General features: G+C 48.2%; 1 protein-coding gene across 2 annotated transcripts in view; it reads left to right on the top strand.

Moving 5' to 3' along the window:
- The window catches only part of acvr1c (activin A receptor type 1C), a 213647-nt gene that overhangs the window by 133408 nt on the left and 58314 nt on the right, over positions 1-21925 (top strand). For both annotated transcript variants that reach the window (XM_077215784.1, XM_077215783.1), the window contains exon 3: positions 20091-20333. In XM_077215784.1, coding sequence (XP_077071899.1) covers positions 20091-20333 — 243 coding nt within the window. The remainder of the gene's footprint in view (positions 1-20090; positions 20334-21925) is intronic.

The raw sequence follows: 21925 nt of genomic DNA, 5'->3' as shown, positions 1-21925 counted from the left end.
ACAGCTAGAGATACGAGCAGCTACTGTGTTGAAATGAGAGGTAGAGCTGGGTGTCATCAGCATAGCAATGGTAAGAGAAACCATGTGCCTGTATGATGGGTCCCAGTGATGAGGTGTAAATGGAGAAGAGGAGGGGTCCAAGGACTGAACCCAGGGGAACCCCTGTGGTCAGTCGATGTGCTTTGGATACCTCGCCTCTCCATGCGACCCTGAATGACCTACCTGTGAGATAGGACTCAAACCAGTGGAGGGAAGTTCCAGTGATGCCCAGTGATGAGAGGTGGACAGAAGGATCTGATGATTCACAGTGTCGAAGGCAGCAGACAGGTCTAGGAGAATGAGAACTGATGATTTGGAAGCAGCTTTAGCGATCCGCAGAGCTTCTCTGACTGAAAGTAATGCGGTCTCGGTCGAATGCCCTTTCTTGAAGTCAGATTGGTTGACATCCAGCTGGTTGTTCAGAGACAGGAAAGATGATACTTGGTTGAAAGCAACTCGTTCAAGTGTTTTTGCAATGAATGGTAGGAGAGAGACAGGTCTGTAATTCTCTAGAAGTGATGAAGTAAGAGGCACAAAGACACTCTTTATGTATATGCCCCCATAACTGCTGTTTTAGTTGAGGGGGAGCTCTGGGCATTTGCGGGAACAGCTCCGTATTGCAATCACCAATCCGGTTCGTTTTTTTTTTTGTATAGACAGTACTCACAAAGTTATAACGATCAAGATTAACTTAAAAATTGCCGGAGTTCTCCTTTAAAGTATATTTTCATAATGACACATCCCAATAGCATTGAAAAAAACAACAACATTTGTCTTTGTGTGTGTATGTGTGTGTGTAAGCATGTCTAAATGTCTAAATAAGAGTGCAAAAGCACCTGTGAAATTAATAAAGTGGTAAGTATAATGGCCAGCAGAGGGCAGTAGAAGACTACTTATTGGCTCAGTTTCATTTTGACAGACTTGATTTTCATCACTATTCTGCACTAAAGCAAACCTGTTTTTCCATGTTAACTATTATAAGACAATCATTTTTTGTCAGATTATCACTTCATTGCTATTGACACTTCACATAAATACTAGCAATGTGGTAAATCATGGTAAATCACGATAGAAACATGGTAAATCATAGTAAATAATACTATTACATGGTGTATCATGGCAAATCATGCTAGCAATGTGATGAATCATGGTAAATCATGCTACAATCCTGGTAAATCATTCTAGAATGTGGTATATCATGGTAAATCATCATATAACATGGCAAATCATGGTAAACTGGTAAATCATGCTAGAATCATATTAAATCATACTACAATGTAATCAATTATTAGTGATTACATAGTGAATCATACTAGAACTTGGTATATCATGGTAAACTGTGGTAAATCATGCTAGATTCATGGTAAATCATACTTGAACATGGTAAATCATGAAAAATCACACTAAAATTTGGTATATCATGGTAAATCATGCTAAATCAAGGTCTATTCCATCTATGATGTCAGTGGTTAAATGCTTGCCACTTGAAACTTAATGTCTTTTGATGCTTTTGAGCTTAACTGCCTTAAAACCGATAAATGCAGCTTGCAGCTTTAATTACTATTGCAGTTGTTCCCGGGCTCCATGTATCCCCTGTAAGGTTAGTATTGTTTGTCACGAACGCACTCTATCGCCCCAGTAACAAATGAGCGGAGCTAGAGGTAAACTTAGTCATGTTGGTTTTGTTGACGTTAGTAACAACGGTGCGTCTCTCAGGTGCTGCGGTTATCACTCCGCCCAAGTAGCAGTGCTTCGCCTTCTGAGATAGTTCCCAGTATTTATACGGTTAAAAGATGTCTGTGTCTCATATGACCTTGTAATTTGTAGTTTTGTACACTCTGTGACTATACAAATCACAACATGTAAATAGGAAAATGTTAACTCAGTTAACCACTCTAATTGTTGAGCAGTTGAGCTTGCAACTGTCTTGCAAATGGTTATTCTCTTGAAGGATCTCTTCGAACATGTCAGAAAGCAAAACGGTGCGCGGCTCATCTGTAGTACGAGCCCGTTTTCTCTCTGCGCTGTTTTCATCCCCTGCGCTGCTGTGCATCACCTGACCGCCTCCATCACCAAATCCAACTATGCCTGCATAATTTCTTGTGTGTGCAGCTTTTTCCTCATTTCCGAGTAATGATCTTTATATCGTGGATCAAGTACAGTTGCGATGCAGTACAGGGGTTCTGAGTCCGCCTGACCTAAATCGTGTGCTGACAGCCTCTAATAGCGCACTTTTAGTAGTTTCCACTCCGTGGTCTGTTTCAGCGTCTTTGTTTAAAAGACGCTTTAGTGCTGCAAGTAAGGGTATAACGTCTGCCACAGATGCATCAGATGAGCTTATCTTTTGTTATCTGCTCAAAGAGGGCGAGAAGAGGGAGAACGTTCTTGATTAACACCCACTGGTATGCGGTGAATGTTGCGGGCAGATCATGATCTGTTATGTATGTAGCCAGGACTCGCTTTTGCACAAAAAGGCTTTCCAGCATATAATATGTACTGTTCCACCTTGTGCTCACATCTTGTTGGAAACATTTTAGTGGCGTTCTGAACTGTTCTTGGATAGATTGTATGCGCGCATAGGCAAACGGGGAATGTTTAAATTGGCCAACAATTTTCCTGCCTATCGCTATCACATCCGCTATACTGCGCTGACTCAACAATCCCTCGTTGACCGGCAGTTGAATTGTGTGTGCCATACACTGTATGCCTTTCAGATCGCTATCTTCCATGGCTTTAGCCAAATTTCTTGCGTTGTCACTGACTATTAGATTGTTTGATACGCCAAGTATCAAACATGTTGGCGAATGCCTCGGATATGGCTGTTCCTGAATGGGACCCCCTAAACTCTTGTGAGTGCAGCACAAACTTTTGTAGCTTGAAATCTGTGTCGATCCACTGCGCAGTTAAACTCAGCATAGTGGTGGGGCTTACATCCGAGCTCCATATATCAGTTCTGAATAGGTTTGAGTATCAGTTGAGTTTTATCTGATACCAGTACCTATTCGGTATTTTTTAAAAGGTTCCGGTACTTAAACGGTTCTTGAACCGGTACTTAAGAAAACGAAACCGCACACACTTTGTCAAAAAATAATACCCTTTTATTTACAGGGCCAAACTGGGCACAATATTAACTTAAATATTTAAACAATATAAATACAAGTAACATATGGTAATAATAAATAAACCAATATAAAATAAAAATTCACATTTACATAATATCAAATAAAACAATATTGTATCAAACAATGTAATAATACTGGAGATTAATAGAGATTACTACCAGGGTAATCTAATCTCGCCATGGCTCCAGGTTTCCATGTTTTGTCTGCTTGAACCAGTCATGTAAGTTATCTAGTCATTGTACTAGTTACGGCAGCGCTTAGCTTGGCGAGTTTGGTATTTCGTTCCCACTGCGTCTTAGCTACGCAGCGTTGAGTGAACCTATGAAAGAGAACGTCTCTCTTTATTCTCTTTGTTCTCCTTGCGCTGCCGACAAGCTTCCTTTTTCGGCAGAGAAATCTGAGGAGCAGATGGTGCGTGTGCGCCAATATAATATGACGACGTAAGAGCGTCAAGGCGGCACCCGCGCCATCAGCCGATGAATTGCCGTGATTTTATATGGGCTTCAGACAATCGGCACACCCAGATGGCGTTCTGATGCTTAATTTTACACGTGAAATACAGCCAAACCTTGGAGCATTTTGCCTTCGGCATCTTCATTAATCCCCTTGCTATCAGTTCAACAAGCGGCACTGACGTCACGCAAGTTGACGCCGGAACCCCAGGGGTGGTAAAAAATAGTCAGGCACCGAAATCAGGCACCAAAATTTTCATTCTGATTCGGTCTCGTTACTACCGTTTACGTCGGAACCGGTTCCCTATTGGCACCGCGTCTCGGTACCCAACCCTAGTCGTGAAGCTGAGGGCTGCAATATCTGTAGCCAAGAACTCATAGACGTGAGTTGAAACGACGTTATACATCTCAGGTAAGCACACGTCTGAGAAATGCTGTCCACTAGCCATGGTGTAACGGGGCTCTGGTCTATAACCCTGCGAAATTCAACATCCTCTACAGCCGAGAATGGTTGATCATCCAATGTGAAGAATTCCATTATCCTTTTAGTAATGCCTTTAGCTTTGGCACTGTCATCGGCTAACTTTTTTGCCCTTTCTAAGAAGTCAGCCACAGATGGAGTGGGTGTCCTGGGACTGGAAGGAGCTACTTTCCTTTTCACTGCTGCTGCTGCCGCCGTGTCTTTCTCATACTCTGCATGCTGTTCGGGGTGTCTTGATTTTAAGTGATAAATTAAACTTTATCACTAGTTTTTGCAGATGCACCCTCTCTGGACAATTCAGCAGAACAGTGTCTGCAAACAGACGTTTTTGCCTCTTTCTCGGACACTTTAAAATGCTTACACACCGTTACTATTTGATTGCTTCAACAAAAATGTCATTGTTCGGCAAAATTTATTCTGTCTTTTTACTTATTCGGCCAAACACCGAAAGTGCTTTTGTACTATTTTCGGACAAATAATTTCGGTTGCCGAAAATTCGGTGTATCCCTATTTTGTAGCCTTCAGTAAATTAAAAAAAAAACTCAGCTTTAGGAGGGGAAGACACAGGGCAGGTAAGGAGACTGAAAGAAAAAGACAGAGTGATGGAGATGAGGGGAGAGCAGGCATTGGCAAATAATCTACTGCTTGCTGACATTGTTTTAAAGATATTTCTTACCCTCTTTTGGCCTTCAAACGTCTTGAAATGCACATTTGTAAATCAAAGAAATCAAAATGTTGTACCCCCTAAAAACCTCAAATTTAGGACCTGTGACGTCACTTCTTGTTGTTGTTCGAAGTATTGTCAAACAAAACCTGTTGGCCTTCAGGAAATTAACGTGTCTGAGAAAATGATTCATAAGTTCAGTTGACCCTATGTTTACTTTCTTCACTGACACAGACAAAAATGAAAAGCCTATATCAGTCAAAGCTTAGCTTTAGGAGGGGAAGAGACAGGGCAAGATAAAAACAAAGAGAAAAAGAGAGGCATGGAGATGATGAGAGAGAAATAATCTACTGCCCACTGACATGGTTTTAAAGCTATTGTTATCCAATTTTTTGGCCTTATATGGTACATATGTAGATCAGAGAAATAAAAAATTTCTCTGGGGAATTTCCCTGAACCCCCATAACTATCTCACTTTCGGGACCTCAGTGATTATAAAACCCTGCCTTTATAAGTTATAATAAACAGCTGATATGCTAGTAATATACATGTTAATAAGCAACTAGTTAATAGTGAGAATTAGACCCTAAACTAAAATGTTACCTTTTTTATTTTTTATCATATACTCATTGGGGGCTATGCCCCCCAAAATGAAAATCCTAGAATTAAAATCCCAGTTTAAATCTAGACTAAAAACGCATCTTTTTAACCTGGCACACAAATAAGGGCACACAAATTGATAGTTCAATTTATATTATTCAAATTATGTAAAATGATTGTTAGGCTGTATAAATTAGTCAGCCGGAACCGGGAATACTTCCCATAACACCTGATGTACTCGTTACATCATAAGAAGAATGTCATCTGTTTACCGTAGTCAGCCGGATCCGGCCCGTATCCAGATCTGATGAAGGACTTTAGCCTAGACACGACCACAACGCAGCTCTGAAGTGTCAACAGAAACCGTGTCAACTAGACTATCCCCTACGAAGGCATCATCGACATGACAAAAGTGTCTCTTTTTTCACAACAAATTTTGTTTTTTCCTCTGCACAGAGGAAAACGTTATGAAAATGGTTCACGTTTGAATTTGCGTTCTCAGGCCACTAAAGCGCCGTTGTCGTGTAAATGAACGGCCAAAACGCAATAAAAGTTTTCTGTTTTCGGTTTTCAGTTCGGCCCCTAAGTTAATAACGTCCTGGTTGCGTATGCAACCCACCGTTCCCTGAAGGAGGGAACGGAGGACGTAGTCGACGGTCGACTGAATGGGATCACGCCAGGGAGCCTATTGTCTTCGAGTATTATTGAACGAGACAATACACATTGGCGTGCGAGATCTGCATCTCACACTCCGCCCCGCAGCGCGGGTATAAATACGGAAGTAGATGCACACACCATTTGCTTTTCGCTAAGGAGCCGAGCGTAACTCGGAGTCAGCGGTGGTCCAGCGGTAGTGGCAAGGGGACTACGTCCTGCGTTCCCTCCTTCAGGGAACGGTGGGTTGCATACGCAACCAGGACGTTCCCTTTCAGTCGATAACGTCAGACGTAGTCGACGGTCGACTGAATGGGATCACCCTTTGAACACGCTACTAACGCTGCCACCTTCCAGTGCCTAGACAAAAGCCTTCTGATCCTCCCGACGTTTTAGCGGAAAAGGACAGGGCTTAGGCCAGGAAGTCACTGCTGTTCCACAAGACCCACTCAGTTAGACTTGGTAACACTGGGAAAGCTGCCCAACATCGGAAGGAAGGGACGTTGCGGAAGCCCAACCAACCCCGAAAAAAGGGGGGGGAAATACGCATATGAACTGGGGGGAGGACCGGGCAGTATAACATATGGAATATCACTGGGGTGGCTCCAGCCTAGAGAGGGGGGAGACAACACCGATTTACAGTGACGGCAGGACTCTGCCAAGGGAAAGACACGGGCTCACCTTGGGGAGCCGTATCGTGGAAGAATACACATATGGGGTCGCCGTAGGGACCGCAACATATGGACCCAGCCTAACACGGGTTCCACACTGCATACGAGTGGTAGGCATAACACCGGACGTTCCGCCACGTCCGACGTTGGAGGGGTGCGGAGGAGCTCAACAGGTTCCGGATAAGGGAATTCAACTGGAGCAAAAATGGCGCACGTATCCGGTCCGTAGGAGGGGAATGGCGCAGCAAGCCGACACTGAACCGGGGCTCACGGTGTTACTGGCTTCTATGAGAAGAGAGCACATGGGAAGCAACCGGTTCGACACGTAGGCTATAGAATCTAGCAAACGTATTAGGTGTCGCCCAGCCCGCAGCTCTACAGACATCTGTCAGCGAGGCACCCTGCGCCAACGCCAATGAAGCGGCAACACTCCTTGTGGAGTGAGCTCGTAGTCCTGGGGGACAGGGTTCACCTTGGGACTCATACGCCAAGATGATGGCATCCACTATCCAGTGGGCCAACCTCTGCTTGGAGTAGGGGTGGGGGGAAAAATCGATTCTTAGATGCATCGCGATGCGGACGTGGACGATTCTGAATCGATTCACAAATGTCAAAAATCGATTTTCAAAAAAAAAAATTTTTTTTTTTTTTAGATATGTAGCCTATTTATAATAACGTAATATTGACGGAACGCAAAAGACGGAACTCTGCAGCGCGGAAGTGCAGTGCCCGGACCGTCTGTCTGTGGCGTGCGCACATAACAGAGACGCGATGGCTGAGCGCGAAATCCAAACACCCTCCTCGTTAAAAGCTGACGTGTGGAAATATTTTGGCTTCTATGAAGTTGCAGGGGGAAAGGAGCTGGACAAGAGCCACACTAGTTGTAAGCTTTGTAGAATAAAACTAAAATATTTCGGCAACACGACAAATATGAGAAGCCATATGACACGTTTCCGCCCAGAGGAGGAAAAACACTCGGCTGTACCAGAGCCGTTTCTCTCTATGGCTCTGGGCTGTACCGGTGTTCAGACGATTTCTGCTGCCTTGTCGAAAAATGCTACCCAAACGCAAATCGATCATAGATAATGTTGATTCATTCTCTATTGTTTCCATAATGGTGTAAATCTCACAATATTATGACATCGTTTTTTCATTTTAATCAGGGTAAGTGTATGGGGGGCATATTTGGATATTTTAAATGAACTAGCAATTATCACATTTGATATAACAAGTAAAAATGATATTATTATATGAAATAAAATTATAATAAAATTCGAAGTTAAGAGTACAGTATAATGTACTGTTTTTATTTTTAAAACGGTGTGAAAAGTAAAAATTATCATCAAATATTCATCTTTGACCTGTCAAAGTTTCCTACAAGTATCCACAGCAAGGATGCATAGATTTATGGGCGTGGTAAGCAGAAGAAAAATGAGTCTGTACATGCGCATAACCATTAAGTAGCACATCTCAATGGGTAGCATGAATCGTCAGAACACCTGTTGTTGTTATATTATTAATTTACTACAAGTATGCTGCTAGTTCAGGCACACATTTATTTTCCTGTTGGTTCTTTGCAATGTTAATAAAATATATTGTACGTTAATTCTTTATGGGTCATTACTTTGTACTTTTAAAGCAAAGTATTTATATTCACACACACACACACACACACACACACACACAAAAGATTCAGATAATCGATAATCGCTTTTGAATCGAATCGCAGGCCTCTGAATCGTAATCGAATCGAATCGTGAGGTGCCTAGAGATTCCCACCCCTAGCTTGGAGACAGCCTTTCCCTTCCGCTGATCTCCGTAACAGATGAAGAGCTGCTCTGAGGTCCTAAAGCTTTGCGTTCTGTCCACGTATAAGCGCAGAGCGCGAACGGGGCAGAGAAAAGCCAGGGCTGGGTCTGCCTCCTCCGGGGGCAGCGCTTGCAGGTTCACCACCTGGTCCCGAAAGGGGGTGGTAGGAACCTTGGGCACATATCCAGGCCGGGGTCTCAGGACAACGTGAGAGTTAGCCGGCCAGAATTCCAGGCACGATTCGCTGACCGAAAATGCGTGCAGGTCCCCTACCCTCTTGATGGAGGCCAAAGCAAGCAGGAGAACTGTCTTTTGGGACAGAATTTTTAACTCTGCTACCTGCAAAGGCTCGAAGGGCGGTCTCTGCAGTGCGGTTAGCACCAGAGATAAGTCCCAAGAGGGTATAGAGGGGGGGCGAGGCGGATTCAATCTCCTCGCTCCCCTCAGGAACCTGACGATCAGATCATGCTTCCCCAGGGATTTCCCGTCTACTGCATCGTGATGTGGGGCAATAGCGGCAACATACACTTTGAGGGTGGAGGGGGACAGTCGACGTTCCAAAGCCTCTTGCAGGAAAGAAAGCACGGAAATGATCGAACACCTTCGGGGGTCTTCTCTGTGAGAAGCACACCACTCAACGAACAGGTTCCACTTCAGGGAGTAAGCAAGCCTCGTAGAGGGAGCTCTCGCTGAAGTGATGGTATCTACGACTGCCTGTGGTAGATTATCTAGAACCTCCGCGTCCCGTCCAGGGACCACACATGGAGTCTCCAACAGTCTGGACTCGGGTGCCATATGGTGCCCCGTCCCTGAGAGAGCAGGTCCTCTCTCAGAGGAATGGGCCAGGGAGGAGCTGTCGAGAGGAGAAAAAGTTCGGGGAACCAGGTTCGGTTGGGCCAATAAGGGGCAACTAGCAAAACCTGCTCCTCTTCCTCCCTGATTTGCACAGTAGTTGTGCCTTCAGGCTCTCTGGGGGAAACGCATACTTGCGGAGGCCCCGGGGCCAGCTGTGAGCCAGTGCATCCGTGCCGAGGGTCCCCTCGGTGCGGGAATAAAACAACTGGCAATGGGACGAGTCCGGAGAGGCAAACAGATCTATCTGTGCTGCCCCGAAGTGGTCCCATATCAGCTGGACCGCCTGGGGATGGAGTCGCCATTCCCCGGAGGCCACAATCTGTCGTGAGAGCTCGTCGGCAGCAAGATTGAGCAGGCCAGGGATGTGAACGGCACGAAGCGACCTCAGATGCTTCTGACTCCATAGGAGGAGGTGACGGGCGAGTTGTGACATGCGACGGGAACGTAGACCAACTTGGCGGTTGATTTACGCAACGGTCGCCGTGCTGTCCGTACGGACCAGTACATGCTTGCCGAGCAGCGTCGTCTTGAGGCGTCTCAAAGCAAGGAGCACTGCTAACAACTCGAGGCAGTTGCCAATGCAGGTGGGACCCCGTCCAGGTGCCAGCTACTGCATGCCCGTTGTACGTGGCCCCCCAGCCGGTGTTGGAGGCGTCTGTGGAAACCACAGCATGCCTGGACACTTGTTCTAGGGACACACCGGCCCGGAGAAACGAAAGGTTCGACCACGGGCTGAGGGTTTGGAGGCAGGCCGGGCAGATTTTCACACTGAGCATGCCTCTCTGCCACGCCCACCACGGGACTCGGTCGCAAAGCCAGTGCTGGAGTGGTCTCATATGAAGCAGGCCGAGCGGCGTAACTGCGGCTGCGGCTGCCATATGCCCCAGGAGCCTCTGAAATTGTTTCAGAAAAACCACTGTACTGCTCTTGATGAGATTCAGGCAGTTCAGCACCGACCGGGCGTGATTCTCTGTGAGGCGCGCCGTGTGTTGGACCGAGTCCAACTCCAAACCGAGAAAAGAGATCCTATGCACGGGGGCGAGTTTGCTCTTCTCCCAGTTGACCTGAAGACCCAACTGGCTGATGGTCTGGAGCAGCAAATCCCTGTGTTCGCATAACTGCTCCCGAGACTGCGCTAGTATGAGCCAGTCGTCGAGATAGTTGAGAATGCGAATGCCACGCTCTCTCATGGGAGCGAGGGCTGCCTCCGCGAGCTTCGTAAAGACACGGGGTGACAGGGCCAGCCCGAAGGGTAGGACCTTGTACTGATACGGCTGACCCTCGAACGCGAAACGCAGGAATGGCCTTTGTCGCGGCAGGATAGAGACATGAAAGTACGCGTCCTTCAGGTCTATCGCTGTAAACCAATCTTGGGGACGGACACATTGGAAGATGCGTTTCTGCGTTAGCATTCTGAACGGGAGCTTGTGAAGGGCCCGGTTCAGGACTCGCAGGTCCAAGATTCGTCGTAACCCACCACCTTTCTTCGGTACAATGAAGTACGGGCTGTAAAAGCCGATCTTCATCTCGGCTACAGACACCGGCTCTATCACGTCCTTCGCCAGCAGGACAGCGATCTCCGCGCGCATGACAGGAGCAGATTTGCTCGACACTGAAGTGTGGCATATGCCACTGTACCTGGGTGGACTCCGGCGGAACTGAATCGTGTAGCCGAGCCTGATGGTACGGAGGAGCCAGCTGGATGGGTTGGAGAGCACCTTCCAGGCCTCGACGAACCGGACCAGGGGGACCAGAGGCACCACAGGCATACCCGGGGTGGGGCAGCGAGGTGGAGGACAGGGACCCGGCTCGGAAGGCCCGTGGGCGGCCCGAAGCGGGGTCTGAGTGAGCCGTGCTGCACTTACCTGACTCCACGGGGCAACAGAGGATGGGTGAGAAGGCGGATGACCGGGTCCTCGAACGCATCGTGTTGCCGGCTGGCGAACAATAGGGGGCTGGGGGGAGCAAGGCTGTTCCACAAACCGCAAACCGCCAGCCTCGCCCTCTTGGGACCCAGGGATGGAGAAATTCGCTCTTTCGACAATTTGGGTACCACTGAACTCCGGAGAGCCAATGGTGGAACGGTGACCATCTGAAGAGCTAGTCCCCCCATCCCTGGGTGGCCTGTCTCAGGAATGCTTCTGACACTCGCCCCCTGGCTGGGCAGTGACTGAGACAGACCGGGCGGCCTGCCTGCTGCTGGTTCTACGCTGGGGCCTGGGTGAAGGCTGTTGCGGAGACCCCGCGGAACCGGAGGCAGCGACAGGGGGACGCCCTCGGCGACGAACGGGCGGAGGGACTATCACCGGCGGCAGGGTGGAGGCAACAGCGGGCCGCCGGGATAGGGTGTGTCGGGGAGCCTCCGTCCGAACCTGGGTGGCAGAGAACTGTTGGGCGCAGCTCTCCGCCACGTCGCCGAACAACCCAACCTGGGAAATTGGGGAGTCCAGGAACCGAACCTTGTCCGCATCCGCCATCTCAACCAGGCTGAGCCAACGATGGCGTTCCTGGACCACCAAGGTGGACATCGCTAGACCGACCGCACATGCCGCGACACTCGTACCCCGGAGGGCGAGGTCAACGGCAGTGCGGAGCTCACTCATGAGCGCCCGGTCTAAACTACCCTCGTGCATGTCCCTGAGTGTCTTGGCCTGGTAGACCTGCAACAACGCCAAGGCATGCAAAGAGGAAGCGGCTTGCCCACAAGCTCTGTAAGCTCTGACCGCCAATCCTGACGCGAACTCACAGGCCCGCGAGGGGAAACAAGGATCCCCCATCCAGGATGCAGCGGCCGTTGGACATAAGTGAGTCGCAACAGACCGCTCCACTGGAGGGATAGCCTCATAACCCTTCACCGCTCCTCCGACAAGGGTAGTGAGGGAGGAGGAACTACTTAAGTTGTTTTCAGCAGTAAAAGGTGCCGTCCACGACCAAGTAAGCTCTTCATGCACTTCGGGAAAGAAGGGCACTGGGGCGGCGGGCTGAGAACCAGCACGGCCCGCCCCGCGATACCAATCATCCAACCGAGACTGAACAGGACACGGTGGAGGGTTCCACTCGAGCCCGACAGCCTCGGCGGCCCGTTTCAGCATAGCTGACAATTCTGGATCCGGCTCGGGCAACATTGAACTCCCAGAGGGAGACAACGCAGCCGAGTCGTCATCTCCAGAAGTCAGCTCACCCTCCGATGCTGCAATCGACGTCCTGTCCTCCAGGGGAGCCCCGAGTCAAACCGCTGGCCGACCCATTACAGATGGACCAGCGGACAACACCGGAGGCTCCAATGGCAGCAGTGGAAGGGAGGGGTGAGGAGCCCACAGGGAATGGTTACCGGGCGGGACATCCAACACTACCCTCCGGTCACCCATCCCACACAGCACCCGTGCAGGGTGGGGCCCACGCTCTCCGCGACTATTGGGGGACTCGCTCTCTGCGAACGAAGGCGAGTCTCGCCCTCAACACTGCGACAGTCATGTTCCCACAGTGAAAACATGAGCTGTCCACAAAAGCTTTCTCAGCGTGCTGTAAGCCCAAACACGTGATACAACAATTTTGACCATCAGAGAGAGACAGGGAACGACCGCACCCAGAAACGCACGGGCGGAATGACATCTTGAAAAAGACGCAAACGCACCCGTGTTGCTCTTTTAAGAAGTGAAAAACTCTCACCAGTGCCGGAGCACACAGGGGAATGACCGCGGCAACACTAACACAGGAATGGTGCACCCTGTGTCACTGAAGCACTCACTTTCTCGCCCTCAACCGACCGTCAGACAAACAAACACAAACAGAAACTTGGTTGCTGTGAGAACAGCAGTTGAGAGCTTGAAGCTCGCGATCACCGCTGCACTCGCGCTGCAAACACCGACACCAGGAGAGACTTCCCAAAGAAGCGTCGACACACTCGCTCGTTGTACAACAACACTCTTCAGATCCAGACATGAAGCTCGGCTCCGAAGCGAAAGGCAAATGGTGCGTGCATCTACTTCCGTATTTATACCCGCGCTTCGGGGCGGAGTGTGAGATGCAGATCTCGCACGCCAATGTGTATTGGCTCGTTCAATAATACTCGAAGACAATATTACAAAAACGCCAGCCTGGCGTGATCCCATTCAGTCGACCGTCGACTACGTCTGACGTTATCGACTGAAAGGGAACGTCTCAGGTTACTATTGTAACCATAGTTCCCTGAGAACAGGGAACGAGACGATGCGTCCATCGACGCCATGGGAACGCCCCCAGCGTGACTGCGTCTGAAGCATCTATGTCAACTAGTCCAATGGAAAGAATGAGCGTCACGGGCGGGTGACGTCATGACCAGGATATGATAAAAGCACATCCGGTGCAAACCGGCATTAGCTTCGAAAATTGCCGAAGCAAGCCGATCACAGGGATGCAGGAAGTATGGCAGGGTGACGCATCGTCTCGTTCCCTGTTCTCAGGGAACTATGGTTACAATAGTAACCTGAGACGTTCCCTTACGAAGGGAACTCAACGATGCGTCCATCGACGCCATGGGAACGAGAATACCCAAAGCGCCAGACTTTCAAATGCCTGAGTGTCAGCCTGTTGTCACACTGCACCAAGCACCTGGGATCCTGGGGCAGCATCCAGGTCCAAGCTGTAAAACCTCATGAATGTGAGCGGTGAGGACCAGCCCGCCGCATCACAAACGTCTTGGAGAGAACTCCAGATAATACGCTTAGAAGCCATACTCCTAGTGGAATGAGCCCTGACCACCAAATGGTTGGCCAGAAGACTCACAAGCAAGAAGAATAGTCTCGACTATCTATATGCTCAATAGGTTGGATTTTCTCGACAGAGAAGTCCGATGAACATAAGTGTCCAGTGCTCGCACTGGCACAAGAGGTTCAGCTTTTCCTGGTCCGAAAAATGGGGGAGGACAGAAACCTGCAGCACAATAGGCCTCGGAATAATGGTAGGCACCTTTGGAACATATCCATGTTTCGGGTAAGATTGCCTTGGCCATCCCGGTGCACTCAAGGCAGGTGGGGACCGAAAGGGCCTGAAGGTCTGACTCTTATAGGGACGAAATAGCTAGCAGAAAATAGTCTTAAAAGAAAGGAACTTCTCTGAGACCAAATCTAAGGGCTCGAAGGGAGCCCCAGATAGGCCTTCTAGAACTATTGCAAGGTCCCAAGCCAGCACCTTAGTGCAAGTTGCATGCCTCAGCCTCAAAGTGCCACGAAGGAAACGAGTGATCAGGGGGTCTCGACCCAAAAATGTACTACCCACCAGGGCGTGGAAAGCCGCAATGGCCGCCACACATATTATACCTTAAGCGTGGAAGGACATAGACCTGATACAAAGCGTTCTTGCAGAAACTCGAATACTGTGTTTACTGAACAGTTAACCGGATCCCACTGACGCTGGTAACACCAAGAAGTGAAAAACTCTCGAAATAGTGAATATAGTTTCCTCGTAGCGGGAGCTCTGGAGCTTAGAATGGTCTAAACAACCTCGGTTGAGAGACCACTCTCTATGAGTTGGGCCCCCTCAGAGGCCAAACCCACAGTTCCCAAATCCCCTGCCGGGGGTGCAATATTGCATCCCCTGCCTGAGACAGAAGGTCTCTCCTGATCGGGACCTCCAAGGGAGGTCCGTCGAGGAGAAAAATTAGGTCCGCAAACCAAATTCAGCTCGGCCAGGGTGGTGCTACTAAATAGGCTTATTCCATCCTGGCGGATTCACTCCAGAACTCCTGGGAGCAGAGCAACGGAGGGAAATGCGTACAGACGTAGCCTCGGCCACGTCTGCACCATAGCATCCAGCCCCGAGGGGACTGGTTGAGTGAGGGATAACCAGAGTGGACAGTGCGTCGTATGCTGAGACGAGAACAAATCCACTTCTGCCTGGCCGTAAAACTCCCATATTTGCTCCACCGCCTCGGGGTGGAGTCCCCTGGCCTCAGCCCCTGCCTCGACAGGGTGTCTGCTCCAATATTCTGCCCCCCCCGGAATATACACTGCCCTCAGACAGCGTAATTTCTTGAGGGACCAAAATAAGAGGCCACCAACGTGTTGTCTGTGGGTCAAGAACCAGAGTTTCCTCCATATAACCAAGGCGCGGGGATACTGCCGCGTGATCTTGATCGTAAGGAGTGGGTTTCCCCTCAGGGAGAACCCTCTGGTCCTGAGCCACCTCTGTAAAGGTCTCACGTACAGCAGGTCAAAGGGTATCACATTGGACGCTGCTGCCCTGAGGCCTAACAGTCACTGTTCCAGAACAACACATGATGGCCCCTCAGGTCTGGGAGGAGATGTCTCAACGCATTGAAGACGACCATCATCTCTAGGCAATTCATGTGCCAAGAGAGATGATGACTCCTCCACAAGCCCTGAGCTGAGCGGCCTTCCAATACCGCTCCCCAGCCGGTGAGGGAAGCATCTGTCGAGATCACAACTCGATGGCAAAGAGCTCCCAACACCGGACCCTGGGTTAAGAACCAGTGTTTCCTCCATATAACCAAGGTGCGGAGACACCGCCGCGTGATCTTGATCATACGAAGTGGGTTTCCCCTCGGGGAGAACCCTCTGGTCCTGAGCCACCACTGTAAAGGTCTCATGTACAGCAGGCCAAAAGTTATCCCGTTGAACGCTGCTGTCACAAGACCCAACAGTCTCTCTAACTGTTTTACAGTGCGTGACTGGCCTAGCCTCAGCTCTTTTGTGGCTGTTAGGATAGCAGCTACACGAACGGGCGACAGAGTGGCCCGCATCGTCACTGAATCCCATACCACACCAAGGAAAGTGGTTCTCTGTACTGGAGAAAGCACACTCTTCTTGGCATTGAGCCTCAACCCCAACATCTGCATAGGAGCGAGAACGACACCTCGTTGCCGAACCGCTAACTGTTCTGATTCCGCTAGAATCAGCCAGTCATCTATGCAATTCAGAATGCATATGCACTGCAGCCTGGCGGGGCCAGAGCTGCGTCTACACGCTTCGTGAATGTGCGGGGTGATAGAGCTAGACCGAAAGGAAGTGCCTGATACTGGTGTTCTTTGCCCCAAAGAAAACCTCAGGAACCTCCTGTGCTGAGGGAGGATGGAGATATGGAAGTATGCGTCTTTTAGATCTATCGTGACAAACCAGTCCTCGGATCTGATTTGAGTCACGATCTGTTTGAGTGTCAGCATTTTGGACTTGAGTTCCAGCACCAAACACTCCAACAGACGAAGATCTAGTATGTGACGCAGCTCTCCATCCTTTTTTGGAACAATGAGATAACGACTGTAAAGACCCGACGCAATGTCGGGTGAGTACACCTGCTCTATAGCTTTCTTTGCTAACAGGGCCTTTACCTCTTGCTCCATTACCAGAGCCTGCTCGGAATGCACTAACGTGAGCAACACCCCGTTGTAGCCTGGAGGACGAGAACCAAATCTGCCTCTTACTACTAACTGCAGGACCCATAGAGATATATTTGGCAGTAGCTTCCGCGCTGCCAGAAAATCTACCAAGGGAACCAGCCCCTCGAGGCTGGCCTCTGGTGTAATAAAGACAGCCAGTTCGGGGACCTGAAGCATACTGGCAGGAACCACCTGAACTGACTGTTTTCGAACCCCCCTCAGAGGGCGCATTCCGACGCAATGTCGAGTTGACGCTGCGCCAGAAGCTCGCTGGAGACCGCTGCGCCCCGAAGCACCAAGGGTGGCGGGGTTGGCAGAACGGTCCCCTGAGGGCACCGAGATGGAAAGGGCACCGTATAATGAGGTGTACCCCATTCCACCCCGGTTGGGGCTGCCCTCACCGGTCTGACGCCGGTGGCGCCAGACCTTTTCTTTTGAGCCGCAGCCTTCTCAGCGTGAAGAACGGTCCTCGGATCCGGCTTCTGCTTTGAAGGCTTTGGCTGCTGTGTTGTGTATGAGAAACTAGACGGCTGGAGCTGCTCACGCCCAGCAGCCCCAGGGGGTTGGACATAGCGAGGGAGAGATTATCTTGTATCTTTCTCTATGATTCCCATCAAATTGAGCCAGAGGTGTCTCTCAGTGACCACAAGGGCTGCCATCCCTGAGAGATAAATCTGTGGCCCGACGGAGTTCTCAAACCCCATCGGGCCAAACTCCCTCACTTCTGTCCAAATACCGCAGCAGGTCAGCCTGATATGCTTGTAGCACTGCTATGGTGTGCAAGCAGGCCCATGCTAGACCCACTGCCATATATGCTTTTCCCACTAGATTAAAAAATAGTTTTCTTTAATGGTTTAGTGAGAGAAGCCGACGCCTTCAGGTACGATACTGAACCGGGAGACAGATAGCTCGCAAGCGTCTGTTCTACCCGGGGTATTGCCCCATAGCCATACCCTCTTAACCCCCAAATATCTGAATATACATGAATGTGGGGGCTAAAAGACAAGAGGATTAAGGCTTTTTCCATGATCTAGACAGCTCGCTGTGCAGATCGGGAAAAATGGAAGGCCCCGTGATGGAGGTGGAAAAATAGAGGGAAGGAAACTCGTTTAATCTATTTTATTTTTAGGACGAGTGCCCCCTTATTTCTGCTGGCCATAAATATTTAATTTATCTACAGCCTTAGTAAACACTTCCACCAGCTTATTATTTTTATATATATTTTTTATATATATTCACTTTATTTTATATATAATATATAAACTATCATATATATATATATAGGCTATATATATTCCTCATACGCTGGGGAAAGAGATGGCAAATTCACTTCCCCCATGATTGTGTCACTTTCAATGCCCAGCACATCTACCTCCTCGGAGGTAGAGCACTGAAGCATTGATTTCTCTCTCTCCCCGGGCGGAAGAGACCGCAGCGCGGGCTTCCGAGACCGGCGAGAGAGCACTGGATCCCTCGTGGAAAGGGAGGAGATAAGATCCGCGTACCCGTCTCCAACCCCGTAAAGAGATCCTATTCGCGATCCACAGGAATGCATTCTCCGCGCTGCCTCGGCAGACGCGGGACCTGTCACCCTGAGAATTGCGAGCCCGGCCACTTTCCTCGAAAAGTGACAGGCGGGAGCGGAGCATGCGAAGCGAAAGCTTCTCACAATGTTGGCAATCAGCCCCCTCGGAGGCTGATACCGCATGCTCTACTCCCAAACCCATCACACAAAGCTCGTGTGTGTCCCTACTCGTTAAATAGCGCGAGCAGGGAGAACACAGAGTTTGTGCAATTGTTTAGTTTCCATAAATATATATATATCAGACAGACAACAGTAAATATAACAGACAGTTTGACACAGATCGCTTGCTGAGGCAACAGAAGCTAATGCCGGTTTGCACCGGATGTGCTTTTATCATATCCTGGTCATGACGTCACCCGCCCGTGACGCTCATTCTTTCCATTGGACTAGTTGACATAGATGCTTCAGACGCAGTCACGCTGGGGGCGTTCCCATGGCGTCGATGGACGCATCGTTGAGTTCCCTTCGTAAGGGAACTGATGATTTTCACAACAGAAATGAATTAATCAAAAAATTACTTAAGCTGGACAGTGACTCTCTTCTAGAGCTGCTGTACAGCCAAAACAATCTTTGTTACATTAATATCATTATATCACTGTAAAGCTCTATATAAATGTAGGTGACTTGACTTATTAAATAATAAAGCATGAGACACGAGAAGTGAACTTCATCCACCTTTTGTTTACACTTTCTCCACACACCTTACATCATTACACAACAGTTCAGACTTCCTTTCCAAAATAGTAGTCCACAGCACAATTCACTCATGAACACATTTTCCCCTTTAAAAATGTTTTAAAAAAAATAGAATATCAGAGTTGCATCGACAATGTATTGTAGACGCATCCACACATAAAATCCAGAAAACACGGGGTGTGAGCACACCGCTTTAGCATCAGTGTACTTTTTCATCTTGTGTTGCAGCCCTTTGGCGAACAGTCATGTCAGTTGGTGAGTGCACATGAGCAGATGGCAAAACAGACAGCCTTGTACGCCTTTGCCTGCCACAGAGGAGCTAAAAGTGTGAAGTACCAGTTGCAGAATGTGAAGTGGCACAGTACACCTACAAGAAGTCAGTTACCACAGTTTTCCATGGCTGATGTTGCTGGATGCATGGCCATCTGAAGAGTGTGTTTGAGCACACGCTTAAACCTCTCTACAGCACCATTAGCTGATGGGTAGTTAAAAGAGGAACGATGGTGACAAATATTCCTTCCTTTCAGAAATACAGCGAAAGCAGCTGACGTAAACTGAACACCGTTATCAGTAACAACACTCAATGGATTTCCATGGCTGCTGAAGACTGATGACAGAAATCACAGAATCCGTAGTGACAGTGGAAAGGAAATCCTAGGCCATTTGCTGTAATAATGAGTTAATGTTATAGCAAACCTGCAGTCGGATGCATCTGTGTCAAATGGCCTGACTATATCCACTGCCACTTTCTGCCATGGTCCATCTGGCAGTTACGAATAGGCTAAATTTTTTGTCTGGTAATGACTGGGATAGATAGATAGATAGAAAGATAGATAGATAGATAGATAGATAGATAGATAGATAGATAGATAGATAGATAGATAGATAGATAGATAGTATCATCACCAAAAAAAAAAAATGTTGCATGAGATGTCCTCATTCATATACTGAAATAAATGTGTGTGTGTGTGTGTGTGTGTGTGTGTGTGTGTGTGTGTGTGTGTGTGTGTGTGTGTGTGTGTGTGTGTGTGTGTGTGTGTGTGTGTGTGTGTGTGTGTGTGTGTGTGTGTGTGTGTGTGTGTGTGTGTAGAGCGGCCACCTGAGGGGTCTGGTTGGAGTCAGCTGGAACTAGCAGCAGTAATTCTTGTGCCGTCTTGCCTGGTGTGTGTGGGTGTCGTTCTGGGAATGTGTGCCGTACAAAACCTGCGGTGCACACACATTAAAGCCCACAAACAGGATCCAGAGGAACCCCTGGATGACCATACTCTGGTGTCACCTGACAAATGCCTGAAAGAGCTCATCTATGACATGAGCACCTCTGGCTCTGGTTCAGGTGAGAGCTGACTATGCACCCACAAAAAAAAACACACACAAAAAAAAACAGACTACTCAGATGTTAATTATCATATGTTTTTCTTAATAACATGAATATGAAACAAAAATAGCAGAATAGGTTAATTATTATAAATATATTATAAAATGAAAAATATTCTATTATTTACTCACCTTCATGTGATTCTAAACCAGTTGAATTTCTTTATTCTTTCACACAATTGGAGAAATTTTGTAAAAAAAAAATTCTGTATAATGGTGAATGAGAACAAATGTTGTTAAGCTCCAAAATTGGCAAAAATCACCATAAAAGTGACATGAAAGTATCATGGAAGTGGTGTGAATGACTTCTACTCAGATGATGTTCCACAATCCATATACAGTGCGTGCACAATTATTATGCAAGTTTTTTTTTTCACACAAGAACATTTTACCAATTCCAAACCACATCAATCTTAACAACTATATTTATTTTGTATATAAATATAAATATAGAATCATTTCTATCATGACAACTGTCGAAGATTTTAGCATGGTAATGGATATGACATTGTTAATGTATTTGGTCTTGGCAGAATAGATCTGCTCTGCTGCTGCTGATTATTCCTGTTGTTGTAGATTATTGCTGTTGCTGCTGCTGCTGCAGAGCAAGTACAGGAACTTGATACTGCCAATACATATGCCGATACACTGCTGTTAGTATGTAAGACATACTGCTGCTGCATAAAATGGCATATCAATTACCCATAGCAGATCTGTACAGGTGAAGCTGGGGAAGGTGGAGAGTTTTAGACGAACTCTGAAAGCGCACTGCAAACTGCTATAGTGTATGGTAACCAGCCATTTAAATGTTGAGCAGCAAACTCATTGGCTGCAGATGCGACATGCACCAATCAGCTTGTGCCAAGTAGTTAACACTGTAAATATCATCAGTCGTGTGTCAGGTTTCCATGCCTTACTGTGCGTTCACACCGCCGCTGGCGAGACCGCCAAAGTGGCCGGAAGTCATTCATTTTCAATGTGAGCTGGCGGCGAGCTAGCTCCGGCGAGGGGGGTGCGTTTTGGATGGTGAGAGCGGCCAGGAGAGTTGAAGTCAGGTCAACTAATGAGCTATGACGCGGTTCTGCGGCAACCATGAACACAAAAGGCGCACCACACAAATGGCTTTTGATTGATTTATTTCATTAGCACAAGGGCGTAGATTTGGTTTGAACATTGGGGGGGTTGAAGTTTGGGTATGCCTCCTGATATTGTGATCATGGTATAAATAATGGGGGGGTTGTAATGCATAGATTTAAATATTGGGGGGGTTATATCGGGGGGATCCCGATATATTCCCCCCACAAATTACGCCCCTGCATTAGCAAATAGGTCACTGTAGTTAGCGTCAAATAACGACCAACATGCTTGTTTGCTTTGCGGACCCTTTAAATAAAGTTTAAAAAAGACCAAGCATTCGATCTACGTCCGAGCGTCCACAAATCTTTTTACGACGTTGTTGGCAGGGCGGCGAGAGGGAATTTTGCTGCTCTTGCCAGCGGCAGTGTGAACGCAGTTAGCCAAGTCCCTGAGAAACTGACACCTTGTACTTCT

Source organism: Siphateles boraxobius, unplaced genomic scaffold, assembly GCF_051911475.1.
Source record: "Siphateles boraxobius isolate OS27281-9 unplaced genomic scaffold, OSU_SipBor_1 7, whole genome shotgun sequence".
Lineage (NCBI taxonomy): Eukaryota > Metazoa > Chordata > Actinopteri > Cypriniformes > Leuciscidae > Siphateles > Siphateles boraxobius.
The sequence above is the reverse complement of the archived record's forward strand: the minus strand, read 5'-3'. Positions and strand labels throughout refer to the sequence as shown.